This window comes from Apostichopus japonicus, chromosome 1, assembly GCF_037975245.1.
Source record: "Apostichopus japonicus isolate 1M-3 chromosome 1, ASM3797524v1, whole genome shotgun sequence".
Classification (NCBI taxonomy): domain Eukaryota; kingdom Metazoa; phylum Echinodermata; class Holothuroidea; order Aspidochirotida; family Stichopodidae; genus Apostichopus; species Apostichopus japonicus.
Genome location: NC_092561.1, coordinates 19,589,914 through 19,612,374, shown reverse-complemented (window position 1 = coordinate 19,612,374; position 22,461 = coordinate 19,589,914). Strand labels below are relative to the sequence as shown.

At 36.2% G+C, this 22,461-nt stretch overlaps 2 protein-coding genes across 3 annotated transcripts in view; both read left to right on the top strand.

The window, feature by feature from the left end:
* Nucleotides 1–22,461, top strand: part of LOC139970429 (calcium-activated chloride channel regulator 4A-like) — a 38,803-nt gene that overhangs the window by 14,786 nt on the left and 1,556 nt on the right. Inside the window, exons 14-16 of one of the 2 annotated variants that reach the window (XM_071976091.1) lie at nucleotides 326–445; nucleotides 1,393–1,590; nucleotides 2,590–5,563. In XM_071976091.1, coding sequence (XP_071832192.1) covers nucleotides 326–445; nucleotides 1,393–1,590; nucleotides 2,590–3,935 — 1,664 coding nt within the window. In that variant the 3' untranslated portion in view covers nucleotides 3,936–5,563. Of the gene's footprint in view, nucleotides 1–325; nucleotides 446–1,392; nucleotides 1,591–2,589; nucleotides 5,564–21,707; nucleotides 21,906–22,461 lie in introns of those variants that run through there. The other variant, XM_071976095.1, reaches the window with a different exon arrangement.
* On the top strand, nucleotides 9,702–21,701 carry LOC139970444 (calcium-activated chloride channel regulator 1-like). Its single transcript, XM_071976153.1, has 12 exons — nucleotides 9,702–9,812; nucleotides 12,303–12,436; nucleotides 12,667–12,780; nucleotides 13,570–13,752; nucleotides 14,354–14,525; nucleotides 16,062–16,186; nucleotides 16,766–16,919; nucleotides 17,233–17,480; nucleotides 17,927–18,113; nucleotides 19,356–19,528; nucleotides 19,967–20,150; nucleotides 20,443–21,701. Exons 2-11 carry the CDS (start codon nucleotides 12,308–12,310, stop codon nucleotides 20,027–20,029), a joined length of 1,548 nt encoding a protein of 515 aa, XP_071832254.1. The 5' UTR covers nucleotides 9,702–9,812; nucleotides 12,303–12,307; the 3' UTR covers nucleotides 20,030–20,150; nucleotides 20,443–21,701.

Here is a 22,461-nt window from a genome sequence, read left to right as displayed (position 1 = left end):
GCGGGTGTGGTTCAATTATGGCGCGCGTAGGACTTTTAACTGACAAATTTTACTAATTATCAACAAATCTCTTTATGTTAGACCATACTGATTTTGTTTTCCAACATGTGCATTCGTATTTTTTGTATTTTGCAACAACAACAAGAAGAAAAATGATTGAAATTTACCTGGACACATTCTTTTCATTGGATATAATTAAAATTAACAGTTAGATGGTGTAGGTACGTTAGCCCCTCCACAAACCCAACTCCCCCCCCCCCCACACCTCTTCAGTCCATCCTTATAACAAACACAAACAAGGCATACCTTTTCATTACTGTTACAGGGACAACTGATATGTACGCCCCGTATAGGATAAGCGACTTGCGAGGTTACACGTCTGTTGAAAATGTCACAGCTGTGTTGACATTCACCGCTCCCGGAGACGATCTCTTGTTTGGAACAGGTAAATTGAGCCTATAAGTTAATAACATAAACAACTTTGAATCAAATATTATTTTTGTCCGAAAAGGTACATTCTTTTTTGTATTATTTTTAGTAACGATGAAGATGTTCAGCTGATGTCATATGACATTTGACTAAAAAATAATTAAATGCTACCGGAAGGACATTTGACGATTCAGTTTTAAAGGGATCTATATATGACTTAACTCCAAATTAACATTTTATTTTTCGGTTAGGGTTAAACATTAGACTATGTCTCAATCGGTTTACTAACGTCATTGTTACGTCATAAGTCTGTCATCTGTTAAAAATATCATTCACTGATACTTAACACAGATTTGTAGAATGCCAGTTTAATAATAACATATTTATAAAAAAAATTAACATATTTACTTTCGAGGATAGAGAAATAAAGAAATCTTTGTCGATGTTATCTGTCATCGTTGTACGTTTTTCTATGAGGTCACCTAAACACTGCTTCTGGCATGGAAGACATATGAAGGACATATTACCTAACCAAACTTGCAATACCAAGTATTCTGAATTTGTTTGTTTCTGAAGAGTCAGCATCCTCAGAGACAATAATCATGACATCACAACAATAATCACTTGACAAACACGACGTATATCATGACATTAAACCACGACAACAATCGTTTATTATCTGAACTTACAATTCTTCACCCCTTCAGAGTGTTTGTCGTTGTACCGTCAATGTTAATACACACATCATAACCGACCTGTTATTCTGTTTGTAGGGAAACTATACTATAACGGCGACACTTTGTATGAGAATAATTTATCATCGGCAATAGGAGAATCGATTATTTTTTTCAGAGCAATATGATAAAGCTAGAGTATCAAATGTTGGTGACGATTTATTGAAAGTTTCCTAACACTATATGGCAGTGAAAACATCACTTTTTATTTTACTCTTATTAATTTTAGCATCGTATTATGAGTTGCATATCGCAAAGAACATTACTCACCTGTTGCGTCAGTTTAATGAGACAGAGGTCCTGCAGTACATACCTTTTGAAGACATCACTAATGAAACGATGCCGCCCTACGTCATTTCCGGAAATCTATCTGCACCACTTCCTGCTAGATCAATGGAAATATTCTACGTAAAGCTGCCTGAAAAAGGTTCGGATATATATATATATATATATATATATATATATATATATATATATATATATATATATATATATATATATATATATATATATATATATATATATATATATATATTATTTTATCAATGATGTACTTCTTATTCAATATTTTACAAATTCATTTAGAAGCAATTCAATCAGGGATATTGACTAGTCTAGCACAAGGGAAGGGTAATATTGATTTTAGTAAACATCAACAACAGTATTACAAGAGATTTTTGTACAATTAATGTTGTGAAATTTGTTTTCAAAAGCATCAGAATATGTAACGAAATGGCTAAGTTTATGTTTATATTACTCAATAAGAGAGGCGCATGTGCTTACCATGCATAGTAATTCTAAGTGTAAGAGTTCTTTACATGTAAATATATATTCATGTTTTTAAGAACCAAGTCATACACAAAATACAATGCAATATTCAAAACTTTCCAGGCAAGTTTCTTAAGCGTCCATTCAAAATATCGTCATGACTTATCTCTGGTATCAATTGCTATTGACAACTAACTCACTTCTGTCAGTTATATCCATCATGTATAATAAGATAAACAAAGTTCAATGTAACATGCAAAGATGAATATATGCCACAGACGTGAACTTAATTTAACACTATATATCGTGATCTTGTCAGCTCTGTAGCCATTTAACATATCCGTCGTCGTGTTTTAACCTTTGCTCAAAAAATTGAAGAAATAAACTCATCGGTGTGTTTTTGATCAACTTAAGTCCCACTAGAACGATGAGACACATATTTTGAACGAGGTCTTCACTGCTTCCTTCGCATGCATTCGCATGAATGCAGTTTTCCCCGTGGTCGGTACCTTTTCATGATAAAGCTCTTGGCTCTCAAGTGAATATATGATTTTTTTCATAACAGTACTCAAAACGCAATATATATTTATATGGAGAGTCAATTCCAGAAAACTTCATGTATAAAACCAACATGTTTGCTGTTTTGCTTTGTTTGCAGGTGGAGACTTTAATTACATTTTCAGTGTTGTCGCAGTGGATGATGTGGGCCGACGAAGTCAACCGTCAAACTTTGCAACAGTTACCGCTGATGTGGAAATTGAAGAAATAGTACCATTCCCTTTACCTCTTATTGTAGGAACACTACTCCCCTTGTTATTTCTGCTTTTACTTCTCTTTCTGCTTCTCTTCTTCCTGAAGAAAAGATCAAAGAAGGGAAACGATACAGAAAGTATGGTTCATGAAATTGACGCAGGTGAAACTGTGCCTACAGCTCCGGTATACAATGCATATACAAGTAAGCAAGGTGCGCAAACCGACAGTGGCACCGTAAAACACCATGCTAAGATAACAATGACATCTGAGCTAGCTAAGCGTCAGCAAATGACACAAAAGACTACCGCCGATATCAGAGGACAAGCTCAATTTACTACAAGTGAGAAGCATGACAGTAACGTTGTGGCTAATGGAGGAAACTATGACAGGGACCAACCCAGCAAAGCATACGTCTTTGTAGGTGGAACGACGCACACCGATGCCAACAAGAATTACGCTTCCAATTTTGTTGCGTCATCCATAACAAGACCAGAAGACGTCCGAAATGCCACCAAGTACAATGATCAGCCATATGAAATGAATTATCCTATGGTAAGGGGTCAAACAAATAAGGAGAATACTAAGATCGCGGAAAAGGTTTATTATACTCCATCAGCCTCTTTTGGTGCAATAGACAATCCTGCTTTTGAGCAAGACGACATGACACACATGACCCAAGGTCTTCAAGACCGACCTGTTCCTATGCCGGAAGGTCCTCCGCCACGACTTCCACGGCAGACTAAAGATGATGAAACCCACTCCGTACCTGCATATAGACCTGCATCGCAAGAGGATTCGGACGATGACGCAAACGACTACGAGTTCGTCGCCAATCCCAACAGCCTAAGTGGTCAGGCCATGGATATGATGAATGTTGGACATCAACAAGTATCAGAGAATAAGGCACCGTCTGGTCTTGAAAAATCACTCAATTTTAAGGATGAACTTTCGAAAGCAATTAGTGGATCTAAAATAAATGCAGCTGTGGTTGGAATACCGCCTCTTGAAGCGCGTGGTAACAATAACCAGCAAAAGCCTTTGAACACGCTTCCAATGCTGCCTCCTAAGCCGGCAATCCGACCGAGGCAAACAGACTCTGAAAATCTTGAGGACAGACTCTATGATGAGGCTCCAAAATCCGGAGATTTGCCACAGAGGGCAGATAGTGACAGTGACAGTGACGATTACGAGCCTGTCGTTGATCCAAATAGCTTAACCCCCATAGGATTAGCGTATGGTTCATACGATTAGCTTAGTGCCTATGCGATGATCCTAACTGCTACTCATCCAGGCTGCATGAAGTCAATACATTAAAATTCTATATGTGTTTTATTCGTCTCCTTCGTTGTTCCTTTAACTGTTGTCTGAAAGTTTTGACAACACATTAACGACTTTGCTGTTAACGCATCTTCTAAATAATCTGAACAATAACAAACTATCAAAACAAAAGAGATATCGGTTATTACAAGTATTTGCTAGTAATGTGGCCATTATATCATATTTTGTTGTCGTATTGTCTCGCTTACAATAAAGGGTACAATACTTCTGTAAATTATTTAATAAAAGTAATGGAAATGCATAGGATAAAGCGAGTATTAAAAGAAACGTTCATGATTGCAGCAATGCAAAACATACCTGTTCAGCTGCATCGTGTTATAGCATGGCAATACAGTATTGTTTTCTATAATCAATGGTTACAAGTCGGCCTATAGTATGTACGGTGTACAGTTGTCGGAATGTAAGCAGAATTTTTAATGCTTTTCAAATATGATTTTTCACTTGTTTTAAGCTCTGGAATGGTCTGCCCATATCTCTGCGGAGTTCTCCCACTCTCAGTCAGTTCAAGTCTTGCTTGAAGACTCATTTTTTTCAAGTTGGTGATCTATTAGGGTTGTACAGCGCTATTGAATACTTCGTAGATTTTAGCGCTTTATAAGTTCATTTATTGTTATCATTATTATTTTACCAATCTTAACAAAATTAGCATATTAAAGTAAAACAATAACACAAATTCATATTGACGATATCTTGCCGTACTTCTGATTTCAACGTCAGATGTTCCAAATTTAATGTAACAAAATAATGGGCAATGCAACTTCAACTTGACGAAACCATCTAGGTTGCAGGAATATGAAAACAATTTGAAACTATTTAAGACGTGACGTGGAACATTTGTAACATTCAGACGCTGATGATTGTAATTTATTTCTGTTCCATATTCATGTAGTTTTACTCGTTTTATATCAATTGATCGATCAAATTATCACAGTCACCCTCATAACTTCAAACTGGAAGTTACTTTTCCGAGAATTTATTTGTATTCGGTTCTGACAATATTTTCGCCAAGGCAGTTTGATCGTTGCTAGATAACCTCTTCCAAAATCTACTTGACATTGTTAAAATGTTCTGCTTTTGGCATCCACTTATTCAGTCGAGAATTGACTTGCAAAATTGATGGATTGAATAATTTCTACCTTCGAATAATGTTGACAATCGACCACCAATTGCCAAAATGCTTTAAAGGTTTTCAAATGCGACTTTTGTATTACTCTTAAACGCCCACAGGTTGATCATTTTTTTAAGAGGATCCTTACACAACACATTACGTCAAGTTATAGTCAAGTGGTGATAGTTTTATCCAATTAACAAATGATAGTTATGTTATGATTTAACTGTTTCAAATGCTTTTGTTTTCTGCAGAGTTTACTGAACAATAATTATTTTCCAATTCCTCTCTGCAATTGTCTTTCTCTTAATAAAGGTTAATAACAGGCATGCCGTAGAAAACAAATGTTTGCTTAAAGTTTACACTAAGATCATTACATTTCTTGTATACGCTCAAGTAAAAATATAAAGCGAACAATATTAGGATAGCATTATTACATCATGGTAATTTCGGTATCATTTCAATTTTATACGAACTTGTTTATACACAGATGAAATTTTACGTTTAAGTTCATTTTATTATATGGTCTGAAATTAACTAAAGTTTTTCTTGACTAGATTTGTCTCTGTTTTAAGGCGCGTAACACCCCTTCTCATCACAATATCATTGACACCCAACGTCCCCGTCGCCTCTTAATTTCAGCGTTACTTTCCCTGCGTCAATATACGTACAATTAAAAACGTAAGTTTGAAACATTTGTCAATGCTACTTTTGCCCCTTCATCTTTCCTATATTTCGATCAACATTCATAGTTTCTGCTGAATTCGATAAGTATAAGTACAGCCTATAAAATAAATTTTACAATTGTCTAATGCTTAGGAAATACCCTGTCCCAAGACACAACCATCCACAGCCTATACAAATACAAGAAATTAGCTTTATTTGACATCGGTGGTATTACTGCAACCTCAAAGTTAGTGTTCTGTTCAAGGTATAGACATTATTGGTGCTGACGTAACGGGCAATCTGATTGGCTGAAACCTCTGTAATTGCAAACCTGTTCGGTGACACATTTTCCGCCCGGGCCTCCCAGCTTGAGGGGCTGCTATGGTTCAATATTCCACGTGTAATAATACCTAGCCTAGCAGCTGCACAATATCAATGGCGAGTAAACCATATACAGCTTATTAACACCATGCATATACGATAAGCTAACGTGAAAGACTATATATGTAGGCACCGCGCATACACGTGTTTGCACACATTCTTAGTTAGGTTGCAACACTCTACATACTAACATTCATACCTACCACAGTATTTACCGTTTAGAGGCTAAGGACAGAAGAAGAATTAAAGAGATATATAGTACTTAATTCAAAAAGATAGCATGCACACCCCGTGTGCCGTTTGTAAAAATAACGACGGAGTGGCAAAGGGGGAGATCTGATGATCATAACGGTAGTTAAATTGTCGATATTGTCACAATTTTTGAAGCAAATAAGTGGTGATCTGTCAACGAAAACCAACTTTTTTTACTAGTGGGTTAGTTTCTGCCCTGGTCCCAAAATATTTCACTGAAATAAAAAGAGCCTCCCACAAAATGTTTGCTCCGGGCCTCCCGGCCTCAAGCTTAATTTACCTGCCATGCATAACAGAGTTAGCCATCCGTGTCGGTTTAGAACAAGTCAATCAGTGCGATCAACGAAGCAGATCCTTAAACACGCGAGCAAACGACAAATTCAGACAGAGACCATCAGCTGCTTGATGACTTAGAAGGCCTCGAAAATGGTGAAGCTACGCTTAGTTCTTGTGATCATGTTGTGTTTAAAACTACCAATAAGTGGCGCGTTAATAAACCAAGACTTCCCGCCTTCTCAGAGCGAGTCAAAAATACTATTAAGCCCCAGTAGAGGATACATTAACGTTTTAATCGCTATCGGAGAATCAGTTACCTAGGATCAAAATTTAATTGTGCGAATCAAAGAAATCTTCTCTGAATTTTCTTCGACTTTATACAATGTTACAAAGTAAGTAAAAAGTACACTGCATGTTCATGTTTATGTTTTGGCAAAGAAACATTTTGTTTTTAGTTTCTAAGCGGTCAAACTAAATTGAAAAACTTTGTTTGTCGAAACGTTTCATAACAAGGAATGATTATAATTCTTCAACAATACTTAATGGTTATATATTGCTACACAACTGGTAGAAATATTTATTTTTGATTGTTGTGTGTTTTTTTTAAACTTATACACTGAATGCTTTAATTTTTTATCATTTTAATTTTGCTTTTCAATACGTATTGAAGCATTTTCATTTTATCATGTAACGCTGAAGTCAGCGGTACATGAGACTTTGATTCGTTCAAATCAAACCACAAAACGTACCTCAAATAGTATCGACAAAAAAGTACTTTCAGCGCATTATTGTACCAAATATTACAGTGTTTGAATAATTTCAAACAAAACGGCACATTTGGTTTTGAAGAAAAATGCACCTTTTACGTACATCCTTCTTAATTTCTCAACAAATTAAAGGTTCCAAAGTTTAATGGCACTACATTATAGAATACAAAATATAGATAAAGATAACTTTTCCTTCAAAACGAAGGGGTTCTTCGATTTTTGAAACGGGGCACCATTGACCAAAATGAGGTTAGATACACAAAGTCGCCCAACCGTCTAGCTTTACCCACCATATTCACGTTCATTCTCCGTTCATTCTCTTTTTTGTTGTTGAAGAAACTGTTAAAGTTGTCGATCGAGTATATATTGAGTCATTGAATGTTGTGTAACCTTTCAAAACGTTGGTTGCGATATGGTAAGCTTATATCATGTCGGTGTTTCTTCTCTGCCTATGTTATAGACGTCGTGACTATACACCAATTGATAATTCTAGCTAGCTTCGTATACTACCAATGTACTTGTTGGTAACCAGATCAAGACATTTCTTATACTTATAGTCGATTATTTTAACACTCTCAGCTCGAAAAAATTGAGCCTTTTGCTTAAAAGATGAATATTATGATATTTAGGGGCATATTTTATATTACAATCTTCACCTGTTTACATAGACAAAAAGATGAGAAATTGGGATTTCAAATTACCTGGTTTATGATATTGCATGTTACGCAAGCAAATATGAAAATTGAGTCACCATGTTTATTGTGGGCATGGTTGATTAATTATACATAAATCCTTATTTTGTGCAGTTCTAAAGTTGGCTTGATTCCTCATGAACAGATCTGTAAAAGCATACAACTTTTTCCTAAATTGATCAAACAAGCAAAGAAATATGCCGATTGTCATTACCTTTCCCTGTCTGTTGTAATCAGCATAGGCTAAGCCTACCATTCATTTGTATAAGACCATACAACCCTACACCTCATGTTTCTGATGTTTTACTGTTAACAGTGAATATCATATTGGTGTCTTTTTGGAAGAAGTTAGTATTCTTATCCCCGACTCTTGGAACGATGACTCCAGCTATCAAAGTAGCAGAGGGGAGTCATTTGCAACCAGCGATATACGTATTGATCGGTCTAACTTTGAGGGTTTACCAAACAGTAACCAACCCTACACGTACAAAGTGACTGCTTGCGGATCATCTGGACTTTACATCCGACTTACTCCCGATTACATCTCTAAAATTGCCACAGCAAGACCTTATGGAGATCGAAGTAAGGTAGGTAGACCAGGGAGTTGTTCCATAACAACTCTCTGGGTAGACCAACCCGTAAGGTGTCAAATCAAAAGTCTTCCATTCACGTTTGAACTATTACCAACATTGTACCCAAAAAATAGACAAAACGGATCACTGAACACTTTGGGGGGCCTTGAAATATTCATCATTCATCATTTGTGATTCATCATATGTTAAGACAACACTAACCTTCTTCCCCCAAAAAACAAATTTCTTAAAGCGAAAATTTTTGAAATGATTGCAGGAAGTAAAATCGCTAAAGTTTTCTTAATAAAATGATATGTTTACAGCAATACATTTCATCATGACTGAATTGTTGCTTGTAAACTTACCATTTGAGAGTAAAATGGAAGTCGAACTTCTGTCCTTCCGAGGATGGTAGCTCAAGGTTGTACATTTTTCTCAATAACAGGCCTCTGTTAGAGGGTCTCTGGTAAAGTATCGTACTATTACCTATTTGGCTGAGGAAACTTTAAAGGTCACTTGTGTTACGCCTTAAACTCTCTCAAAGTCACTTTTTGAACTTCACTCTAGGGTCCTTTTCCAAACTGAGTATATTCAATTGTTTATTTCCATAATCTTCCGCCTCAAGAAAAGAAGGGAATTTTGAGTACTTCTAGTGATTTTTTAGAGTGATATATTAGTTCCCAAACTAATGACCTTTAATACTCGGCGAGCTTTCCTTCGTTTATGGTGAAGTATATTATTTGAGAAATTGTAGAGTAATTTTGACGATAATAGAACAAAATTTTACCGGGAGTGGTGGGGGGGGGGGTTGAGACCAGCAACTGACGATTAAAGCAACTATTGATTCTACAATTCTTGATTTAATATGTCGCACTTATGCATATATATATATGCATGGTTACCATAGCTACAGACATTAAACACACCTTTATGTAACTCGTTTTGTTTCTATTCTAGCTAGTGGGCTCATTTCAGATGGGGAGTCTTCGATGAATATCCACTAGCCCACGATCATCACTTCTATGCCTCTAGTAATGGTGACTTCCAGGCTACGAAATGTGTTGCCGCTATACCGGGTGATCAATCAATCCATCAATATTGTCCTCATACTTCTTACATTTATTTTTATGCATCAAGGGAAACTTTATGAAATAATTGTAAAGTTTTAGAATTTAAAAGTATGAGTTCTCAAATAAATACATGACTCAATGGAGGTACTCAGTAGGGAAAATGGAACTGTGCAAAGTGTTCAACCAATGTAGACCGCAGTTGTCACATCTGACACTTAAAAGTATTGTTAGTACTCGCTAGTGTAAGAAAGAAAGGCAGTGGACAGTTCCAATAAGTAGATCATACATTTGCTTTGATATTTCACATAAAGGGGAAATCCCTTTGAAATACCGATTTCAAGTTGATTTTTTTTAATAGCTGACGTTTTTGCAGAAGGTTCTCGAGGGGACGTGGTTTGCTTTCTCTGCGGTTGCAGTTTCGGGTGTCTTGTGTGGGTTCTAAAGTTTTCTAAGTTTCGTAATGTTATTAGTAGCTATGGTCAGGGACTCAGGGGTACGTTAGGCATACAACTGTAGCTATTCTTGATGGTGTTGCGGTTCAATATTTCTCGTAGTTGGTGCCCAGGTGGAAAGCATGCAGGGAATGTGTAGCATTTAATGTTGGTATGAAGTTCCTTAGTCTACTAGATACCCAGCTAACACAAAACGTTATCATAACATTTCTAAAACAGCCTCTAAAATATGTTTTTATAACGTTAAATGTGGTGTTATAAAAACGTCGGCATAACGGTTTTATGAGAAATGAATGTTATATTAATGTTTTAATGAAAAAATGTTTTGAAATTATAGCCTAAAAACGTTTTCGTGACATATTTATTACACCACAAATAACGTCATCAAAACAAAAGACGAAACGTTTTACTAACGTTTTAAAAACGCTTTTGTGTTTGCTGGGTAAACCATGATCACCTTAAGGAAACTGTCTATCATCTTGAGTCATTTACCAAGCCACATAAAACAGGACAAAATAACATTAATGATAAAGCATATGTAGGACTAACAGGAAACTTTTTCAAAACAAGGTTTTGACGATACAAGCAGTTTTAGAAACGAAAGACAGAGGAATACCGCAACTTTTAGCCAAAATTATAGGACACTTATTGATAGCAACCTACCATACACCCTGAATATGGAGACTCCTTGCACACAATAAACCATACTCTACACCAAGTGAAAGGTGCAATCTTTGTCCTACTGAGAACACTAATTTCACCACAAACCTTAACTTTGTACCTAAAATAATAAGCTTAACTTAAATCATAAATCCTGCTTCACCTTGACGTTGTATAGTTCGAACCATATGCTTATTTGTTCATTTTTGGAACCTGATGCGCGTATTCAGACTGTTTGCAGTGCGCTTTAGCTTTAATATTTACCCAAAGCTGCAAACTTTGTTTGTTTTTTTTTCGTTTTTAAGAAACCATAGCTGGTCGGGACAATATCAATTATATTAAGACACAAAGACCAGACGTTATGCGTCAGATCAGACGTATGCAAAGGGTAATTGTTGGTGATCGGTGAACCACGACAAACAATTCTTGTTTGCGTTATATATATATGTAAACGAGACAAAATAAAACTGTGGACCAACTGCTAATCTATTGCAAAAGTACTTTGTAGAGTAAATATGTAAAAGCTAGAAGAACTGACGTTTCGATCCTAGCGGGGTCGCCTTCAGAGGCTAACTGACAGAAACGAAAAAAAAAAACACCTGAACAGACACATATGCAGTAGCCGATTCATACAGAGATTACAGTAACTACTGTAAATCTAAAGTTTTGTACTACAGTTAATACTGGATCGTGCTGACAAATCTGATAAATCGGTAGCATGTGCTATTAAATTTACAGGAAGAACTAAGGATATTTGTAATTCCAACAAATCCCAGACAACTGGATTTGTTGGAATTACACATATCCTCAGTTCTTACTGTAATCCTATAATAGCACATACTACTGAACTATAGCACGATCCAGTTTTTACTTTGGTACAAAACTGTAAGATGTACAGTAGTAACTGTGTTCAAAACGTAAGACCCTGTAACATTTACATAGTTTAACTAAAACATTTTTTTTAACCTGTATAAATAAAAATCCGGTTGTACAGGATATCGTCTTAAAAAATAAGTAAATACCACTAGAATGAATTGACAGTGTGCTGAGAGTTATATCAAAGTACGTTAACCTTCTTCCTTGTTCACGCATTATCACGATCGGCTTCACCCTTTGTTACTACTGCAGAAATACAATAAACGTTTGAGTACCATTAAAATACATAGCAACCAGCAACGATGTTAAAATATAAGATATATTTTAAGATATCCAAATTACTCTCTTAGTTTACATAATTATCTCTAGAGGTTTCCAGATCCTGGTGGCCTAAACGGATATGATGCAAACCCAGACGATACAAGTATGAACTAATGTTTTGTCAAGTAAGAAATGTCGATACAGAACTCATTCTAACTTCGTTTTCTTGTTGTTGTTTTTTGCTTAGGGCAAATGGTGAATTCGGATTCGGAAAAATGTACTTTTAACGCAGATGGTGCGCCAAATGAAGATTGTCGATTCCTTGATGACCAAACTGGGACCTACCTAGCATCTTTAATGTACAAACAGTTCTTACCACAGGTACATAAGTCAATTCATGTTAACTTTTATATACATGATGCTAACCAACTCGAAATCATTTGTGATCCCTTAAGCCGGATCTCGAAAGAGATACTTTGAACATATGTTTTCTTTTACTATACACCGGATGATATACCGACGTATATCTCGATAACTCTTCAAAGAGGAACGCAAACAAGGCTTAAGTGCAGAATAAATATATTTGATCTTTATCTCTAACTTCCTTTCAGGTACAGAAATTTTGCGATAGTCCTGATTACACATTTGGAGACCCTGCTATAACTCACAACGCTGAAGCTCCGAATCGACAAAATATTGAGTGTGCCTCTATGAGCATTTGGGAGGTAAACGATAGTTACGATATATAAACAAATATTATAATGTTATGCCCAACTTTCAAACACATAAGGCTTTGACATTGCGTTTTTCCACTGTCCACTTCCAATTGGAATTTCCAATACATGAAGTATGAAATGTCTACAAACAAAAGATGCATCCAAAATTAAGCTAAGATAAATACAGAAACTGGTCATACTATAAGTGACTATGACGTCAGCACTGTCTAGGAACAACTGAACCACCTCCAAGTGTAGGATTTACCGGATTAGGGCTTTCCTGTATTCCTACTCAATCGTGGATGAGATTGTAAGAAAGAGTACCATGTAAGAAATGAGTACTTAGTGACTGCTATGAAGATTCCCCAAATCCCCGCCACATCCATATAATCATTAGACAAGAACTTTGTATCATTGGGTCATGTAAAGGACAGTGATATTCTCAGCACACAGCATGCATGGTCTCACAAACACAATTATTCCGCCTTCATAGTTGTAAAATGTCTCGTTTTAATTCTGTTAGATAAGTCGAGAAAATCTTAAGTGGATCGACACAGTGTTTTCTAACATGTAATATAAAGCCTTATTTGATGAGATGTATGTTCGTTATCCAATCTCACCATTTAATGTTGCGAATTGTACTCTTTCTACGTTTTGTACATGGGCATCTAGCAATTACACCTCGTACAGAGAAGTTGCAGTCTACCATAGACTTAGATCTTCAAAACAATAAATACATTTGCTGGAAACGAGTGAATAACACAGCGAACACTTACACTAAACCTTATTCACCCTCAGGTTCTTCGTCAGCACAGTGATTTTCGAAATGTATCTGATACTTTTGTTGGTGGATTTCGTCCAGTCAACTTTCAACCAACATTTCGTATCCTGAAGCGAAGAAGTTCCACTGCACCTCTTATTCTTGTTTTAGATACTTCTGCTAGCATGAACGACTTTCAAAGATTACATACATTACGACAGGTAACAATATACGATTTCAAATAGATTTGATTTCTTGAATTCAAAATCTTAATGAATAAGTTATTTGCAATTGCAAGTTGCTCATATAAGTTTAGTTAACATAATCAAAATAATTGTTGCATTCAAAGTACTTCTACCATCATCGTCATCGTCATCGTCATCGTCATCGTCATCGTCGTCGTCGTCGTCATCGTCGTCGTCATCTTCATCGTCATCATCATCACCAGCATATTCATCTTCACCGCCATTATCTTCATCATCGCCACCATCAACATCACCCATTATGATCACCAACACCACCATCAACATTATCACCACCACCAACACCATCATCATCACCACCAACATCATTATCACCACCAACACCATCATCATCACCACCAACATCATTATCACCACCAACACCATCATCATCACCACCAACATCATTATCACCACCAACACCATCATCATCACCACCAACATCATTATCACCACCAACACCATCATCATCATCACCATCATCATTATCACCACCACCAACACCATCATCATCATCACCATCATCAACATGATCCACCATGATGTAATTTGAATCAGCATATACCTTGTTCCCTTGCAGGCATCATATAATCTTATCACTCGTGTGCTGAACGATGACCAGATATTTGCTGTCGTAATCTTTAATAGTGAAGCTACACTGGTAATTGAGGCCGACACAGTTGGTGTGGAAAGAGACGCTCTACCGAACAGATTACCGGTTCAAGGACTCGGACATACATCCATTGCCTCAGGTAGATCAGTTCTTATAGCTGTCGTTTCTAAAGTGCATAGCGAACGGTTCTATTTGCATCGCGTATATAGAAAAATGCATAATCACTGTGATATGATTATACAATAATCATACAATCGTACATGGATGCAACGTTGTTGTTTTGTTTTTTTGCCCGTTCAAGCGTTCCTCATTTCATTTGCAGACCAAGCACAAAGAAATGTCATCCAGATGAGAGGCTAAGATTACTAGCTATTGTATGGGTTTTATTTAATAAGACCACACATGAATATAAAAACAAGGAAGAGTGTTATAGAAGGGCTTTTATGTGAAGAAAATAAATTGGTACCACTGCTTTGAGTCATCCTCAAAGAAACGAGGGCAGCCCATTTTAATACCAATTGACTAAATTCAAATTAAAAGCCCATATAGCGACTAGTCATTGTTTGCTGCTTTTGTTCTTTTTCTTTTGTGTTTTGTGAATTATCGTCAGGATAATGATACATCTTTTGTTAATTACCTGCATGGACAGTTCCAAAATGTACTTTCATGTATAAGATTTTAATAAATGTGTTTCCCAGCGAGTCTTTAGAACGTGTGTGAAGCAATTGATTAGTAAATTTACTGGGAACGAAGGTTGTTTAACAGTAATTACCAGTGGCGTATTATTCAATTTTGGAATACTCTTCTAGAGGAATGTTTCTGCTGCTAGTTGGGCAGATGACAAATCTGAAAATAAGAGAAAAATGAGAAAATACAATCGTTTAAGACCATTGAATTTGGCCTAGGAAGCTGAGTTTTTTGTTTCTTTTATGTTGTTGAGAAAATGGAAAGAAACAGGTCTTCAGAAGGATATGCAAATTGACCATAAAAATGCGACTCTTAACGTTGGAAAAGAAACATTTGAAGAGATACTAATCAAAACATTTCAGCAATCTGTTTGAAATTGTTGCCAACAGTGGTATTTGTCACGGTTAAAAGAGCAAGCTTGCTTGGAAAGAACCATCTGATTTCAATCTGACATAGATATTTACAGGCCACAAAAAGTTTTTGAATCGTCTAAAAATCAATCCTGGTGAACAGTACAGTCACTGGCAGAGTTATCTGGATTAATAATTCCAAAGGATGTGTGGTCCTAACAAGTTCTTGGGCAGGACTCTGGTAAAGTCCCTAAAGTTTTCTTTTCTCTTGGTTTTGGGTAATTGTTTCCATGGTTGTACTTATTCATGTTATATACCGATGCCATTTTTTGGTCAACTGACGTGTGTTTCCTCCTTGAATAAATTTCTGTTCCCAATAGAGCAATTCTTACAGAATTGATCTCATTACATCACCGTGTGGTAGAATCACATAACGTCTTTCTATGAGGCTTAGTAATTGGGAGGTTCCGGGATCGATACCCGGCCGGGTCATAGTAAGATGAGTTTTTCATCCAAGAGAAATCTACGTTTTTCCCATCTTAAATGACTTTCTTAATTGAAGAGATTTCAAACTGAGTTAAAAATGTTGAATTATTATTATTATTATTATTATATAACTCTTCTTATTGTATCAACAGGGGTAATGTTAGCTATCCAAGAACTGAAATCATCCTTACCAAATTATGCAGGGTCCAACATGATTGTACTGACCGATGGCGAAGAAACTGTAGAGCCACGCCTTACTGGTCTGAATTTTTCTGAGGTAAATGAACATCTTGGCATACGTATGTAAGCCTTAATTAGGGTTTACAACATAATGCCTACATTTGGACCCTCGAGGGAGTGGTTGTTATTATCACAAACTAAAGACTAAAATATTTTTAAATATTCATAGTTACGGAAAATATCACGTCGATATGTTTTACTAGCTCTTGCTATGTCCAAAACATATTATTATTTACAATAGTAACACCAATGTTCAGGACCGTTCTTGTAAACTTGTAAGCTCTGTTGAAGTAATTTGTAGTTGCTTGGTCGTGAGGTTGTTGAAAAATATGATTCAGGTGCATTTGTTGATGACATCTTTCAGTCCAATTATTGGTAAATAGACTCTATTTTATTTTCACTATAAGTCATCTGTGGATAGGTAGAGGCGATGATAAAAAGTTCCAACCAAGATAGGGCAATCTCACTGCTGCTTGCTCCTTCCTTCCTTCCCTCCCTCTCACTCACTTCCACTCCCTTCACCTCTCTTCGCCTCCTGTCCCCTCCCTTTCATCCTTTTCGCTACTCACACCATCACTGCTACCAGTTGAAGTTTATCAAACACCTTTTTCCATAGCTTGCTGGTATCACTGTCCACACTATCGCCTTTGGGCAACGAGCAGACAGTATTCTTGAGGACTTGGCCATTCGCACAGGTGGACGAACATTCCAACACAGGGACGAATCGACGAATTTATTCAGTATCTTCACGAGACTAGCCGTTCAGGATGGTATGATTTCTACTGCAAAATATCCATATCAATCCAATCAACAGTTATGCAAAGATACTTTAACATATATTAGAAAAGTTCGAATTGTTAAATTAGCCTTTTCGGAGGTCTTTGTAAACGTCAAATGTTTCATCCCACAATGTTATCAATCGGCCAAATATAGTAAGTTGATTATTGTCAACGCCTCCTGTCTCAAACTTTGTTTTTCTTCTTGTTTTTAATGGAGAGGGCAGGGATCGTTAATTATTCTTGTTTTCCTTTGTTCTTGGGGTATTGTATATTTTCAATCACGCCGGATTCATTGTCGTTACAGATTCTGGAACTGTCGAAATTTTGAGCGAAAATTTCAACTTGACTAACTCAACTCGACGATTTTTCATGGATCCAAATTCCGGTGATCAGATTAGCATTTTAATCACCTTTCCGCAATATCATTTGTCGAAGAGTGATGTGCAAGTCATGAAACCAAACGGTGACGTCATAAACAGTACTGCGACTCTTCCGGATGTATACCGATCCGTTCTGGCATTTGACTTGATAGAAATCGATTCTGAAGTAATGGTAAGTTTAGGTTATTGATTAGGATGACCAGCAAGAATCAACGTGGGTTTGAGCGCGACACTTCACCATGAGTACAATCTGCAACTTGATATAATTAAAATCCTGTGATGGCGGTATGTTGAAAAGATATCACTGTAAACGTAAAGGCATTCATAAGCCCACTACATTCTACCTTTACCTCTTCAGCACTAATGTTGGGTTCACGGAGGAACTATACCATGTCTGTCTTACAATTATCACACTGAAGGAAACATTATTGTTTTCAATGAATTGCTTGTTTGAAAACGTAGAAGGTCATAATTAAACAACTTCTGTAATTCTGAAACAAATGTTGCCGATACAACTGTTTATGTCAAACACCCCCCCCCCCCCCCCAAAGTGACGGTTTACTTTTATTTCATTGTTTTCCTCCCTACATCTTTCCTCCTACAATATTATTGTCTAAGGTTGGAGAATGGCAGATTCGTGTATCCTATTTTGATACTATTCCTCCCATGTTTATGGGAACCATGCATGTGGTGACGAAACGTTTACATGGAATACAGAAATTACCGATTCAAATAGACGCAACTTGGGCGCTATCTAGCGTAGGAAAAATTGAAATACAAACACTTTATGTGGCAGTTAGTCAAGGTAAATGATTGTCTTTTTCGAATTTCTGTTTTGTTTTCTCTTAGTTTTTATTTTTATTTTTTTTGGGGGGGGAGGTTAGTTTGTGTTTTTGCAACGTAGCGCCCGTTTTTAAACACTACTTTTACATTATGTTAAGTCATGAATATGTATGATTGCTTGACCGCTTTTTTTGGGGGGGGGGGGGAATGGGCACTCTCTTGGAATACGGCGACATATTCCAAATGTGAAAAAATCCTTATTGACTATATGATGATTGCTCTTGAAACGGTGGTGTGGAGTTTCCATTCTTCTGACATATGCCATGCTAAAATAGTAAATATATGCGGTGATTTGATATGGTGACAATAAATTTAGTTTGACGACGGGATGACGCGATTGCTAATCGCCACAATTAAAAACAAAGTATAGGACGAAGCAACTAGAAACTGTGACGTGAAGAATGAATTTATTGATTGGTTGCTGAAACTGATGTTATGACCACGTAAAGTAATGTATTATGGGTTAGATCATGTGTGGTGTCTATGTAAACTCGTAACGCAACCTGGCAATTAACTTATTTTCTTCAGTTTGGTTATGTGGTGACGATGTAGACAATGTGAATAATTAATTCATTGATGTGTCGACGAAACTATCGTGATGACAATGCAAACGCGTCTTGCTGAGTTGAATTAATATTGAGACGATGCAGATATGTATAATTAAGATGGCGATTATTTCGTTGATGAAACGAAGTAATATGGTGACGACAACAGAAATGGTTGTGTCCATTGTATGCAAATTGCTGGTGGACATAAAGTTAATACGTGAGTTCCTTAATGTTGTTACAATGTGATGTTAAGTGGCCAATGATTATTTCTTGGCAATCCGATGTGGTGACGATTGGTACATCTATAAAGCACCTTGTTATACGATACCGAAACAGAGCGAATTTATGGAATTTATTGGCACCGTAAAAATTATTTTTTCATACAAATGACACTATTTATAACAAATAATGATTGTCAATGCTCGTCATGATGCCAATTAGAAAGCTAACTTCATTGTAAAGTGCACCAAATAAATCGTTCCGTGTTATGAGATATATAACGTCAGCTTTGAATCGAAGTTATTACCGTATTGAGAGTTAAAAATTTTTACTTTTTATTTATTTTCCCCTGCTCGATTGGTCGCTTTTTATTTGTTTCTCTCCGTCTTTAAATTATGGAAGATATGGTTTGTACATGCTTGATTATTACCTGGCAGGTTACACACCAATTATAAACGCTGATGTGAGGGTAACAGTAATGGTCCCCAATGGTCCACATGTGCCATTAGAAGTTTGGGACGATGGTGTCGGCCCTGACGTTCGATCTGGTGATGGCGTATATTCGGGCTTCTTTACGCAATTCAAAGGAATTGGTCGTTATAGTGTAAAGGTACGAAACATACCTCATTAATGTATAACCTTAAAGGGTAAGCATGAGCATACATTACGCAGTTGTGTTCATTCTTTTCATAATTTACATTTCAATCTAAGACATTTTTTATCAGACAGAATGCCCCTCTCGCACTTTCTTATTCTTTACTTCATTCTCCTAACGTCAGTCGTCAGTTGATGTTACTGTGAATTGGCACCGTATCATTTGGTTTCTACACACAGGCTTATCCAATCTCTACTAGTGCACATACAGTTTTAACATAAAAAGTTTTAGATAAATATGTCCTATTATATTTTATATTATAAAATGCATTCATAAAATGTACTTGTTCGACAAACGTCCATGTAACGTAAGTATCGGTAACTTGCTATAAATTTAACATCTATCGGAGCTTTTCGCAATATTTCCTGTTTTGAATAAATCTGTTTTTTATAGGTTACAGTGTTAGGTGTATCAAAAGTCACTAAAGTATTGCTGGGTGTCTTCGTTGGACAATGATTGGCGGCAGCAGATCCGGAATTAATTCAGGAGTCTTCCATTACTGAGATGGATTCTGGATTATTCGAACGGAGCATTGAAGGAAATTCATTCAAATGTACAGATGAACTGGCATGCAGCGGTAAGACATACTGTCTGCAGTTATATTATTATATAGTTCATATCATTATTACTGGAGGGGGAGGGAAGGCTGGATTTAATAAAAATGACATTATTCCGAATAGTTGTTTTATCCTCGAAGTAACATTGAGGTGCTCACACGAAAGCCACATTGTTTATTCAGTGGATACCTGAAAAACTTACCCAGGTATGTATAATCCCCTTTTTTTTTTGGTGACAAGATTTATTGAAAAGATTTGGTTAACATGTTGGTAATGTGGTAATGTCATTTTCTTTACCTTTTACGTTTAAAGGGAAAGTTGATATATTTGCTCCATATCGAGTCACAGACTTACGAGGGTACACGTTCAAAGAAAATGCCACAGCTGTTCTGACCTTTACTGCTACCGGTGATGATGTATTTGAAGGAACAGGTATTTATATCATATATCTTAATAATTATTAAAATTCGCACATAATCGAGGACAGTGTAAAAGCTTTTATTTCTGACTTTCCCCTCGTCCCCTTCTCTATCTCATTATGTGAAGATTGGTAGGCTTTCAAAAATTGTAATCCAAAAGGTGAAAGCAAAATATCATAAGTATCACAGAACAGACGTGACAGTCCAGAACCACCCAACGACATGTTCGTAAATGCAAAATAGAGGTTATCCATTTTTGAAACCTATATATCAACACTGTTTTCTCTCATAAACCCTTTTCGATAAACTCTCACTGCCGCTTTGGAGAAGTTCGAATATTGAGAAATATAGACGAAATATAATAAAAAAGTTACACGTGCCATTGTACTGGAAGTTCATGTCCCTTTCCCACCCAAGCCCCCCTCCAGCCTTCCGCTAACTTGTGTTAGATAATGGCTCTAATGACAAAGCAATAAATCATTAAAACACAATATTACATGCGTATTCTCGGTACTATCTGTTTTACCTCAATGGTATTATTACATAACACCCAGATTAGTTAAGGTCAGTTAATATGGTGTTTTAAATGACAACGTAACATTGGCTGTTAGCTGCGTTAATTATAAACTGGTAATCAATTAACAATTTACAATATCGAATATCCAATATCATGAAAGGATCATCTCCAAGAATGACAATGATTTAAAAATATCATTTACATATTTACTGTGTTCTTTGCAAAAAGGGCAATTCTGAAAGTAAAACAGGTTCTCTATTCCGCTTTCGTTTCAATAATTACAAAACATCTACTCGTGATATATTTGCAGGTTTCCCCGTTTCCGAACATTTCAATCTTCATAGACTTCCTCTCAAAAATCTAACATATATTTTAATTGCATCGAAGTTCAAATCCGTAACTGAACGATTGGATCTTTCGTATCAAGTCTCACATCACTGGCCTCAACATAGACTTGAGACCCCTTAACTACTTCAGTTCTTCAAACGTAATCAGTTCTTCATATTCTTTGCTCCTTAATCCGCTGCCTGTAAAGTCGTGTTTTTTTTTCCTTTTGTTTTACGCAATGTCTTTATGAAAGCTTCCTAACATTATATGACAGGTCAAACATCAATTTTTTGTTTAATTGTTCTTAATCGTAGCATCGTATTATGAGTTACATATAGCAAGGGACATTACTCGCCTGTTGCGTCAGTTTAATGAGACAGAGGTCCTGCAGTACATACCTTTTGAAGACATCACTAATGAAACGATGCCGCCCTACGTCATTTCCGGAAATCTGTCTGCACCACTTCCTGCTAGATCTAGAGAAACATTTTACATCCAACTGCCCGAAGAAGGTTTGAACTTTTGTACTGATATATTTGTGTGTTATCAACACATCAACATTTTACAACAACTAAAAAGGCTTGAAAAATGCTTCACTTAAAATCTTAACCTTCAGAATGGTATATAATAGATAGCCTTTATAGCAACATTTTGAGACAATCTTTATTACCTTTGATTCTGCGTTGTGTAACTTTATAGCAAATTAGGTAGACACCCAACAATTGTAAAATCTTCATTTGAATTCAACTGAATTCTTGTGCAGTTAAGGTTTGTTGACATTTCAAGAAATAAAAATGAGTGTATTGTTGATTCGGAATTGAGGAAAAAACTATCATTAATTAAATCTACATATTCAGGGTACTGTTTCATATTTATGTTGTTAACAACGAAGTCTGCACAATACGTACTTGAAATATATATATTTATGACTGAAACTTCTGCGATATAAAACCGTTCTTTTTGTCTTTTCTTCTTTTGCTGTCGGCAAAATGATAGTGATGGCGAGTGTTCCAATGCACCTACAGATGTAATGTTTCCATTACAACCACTCAAGTGATCGGTTTTTAA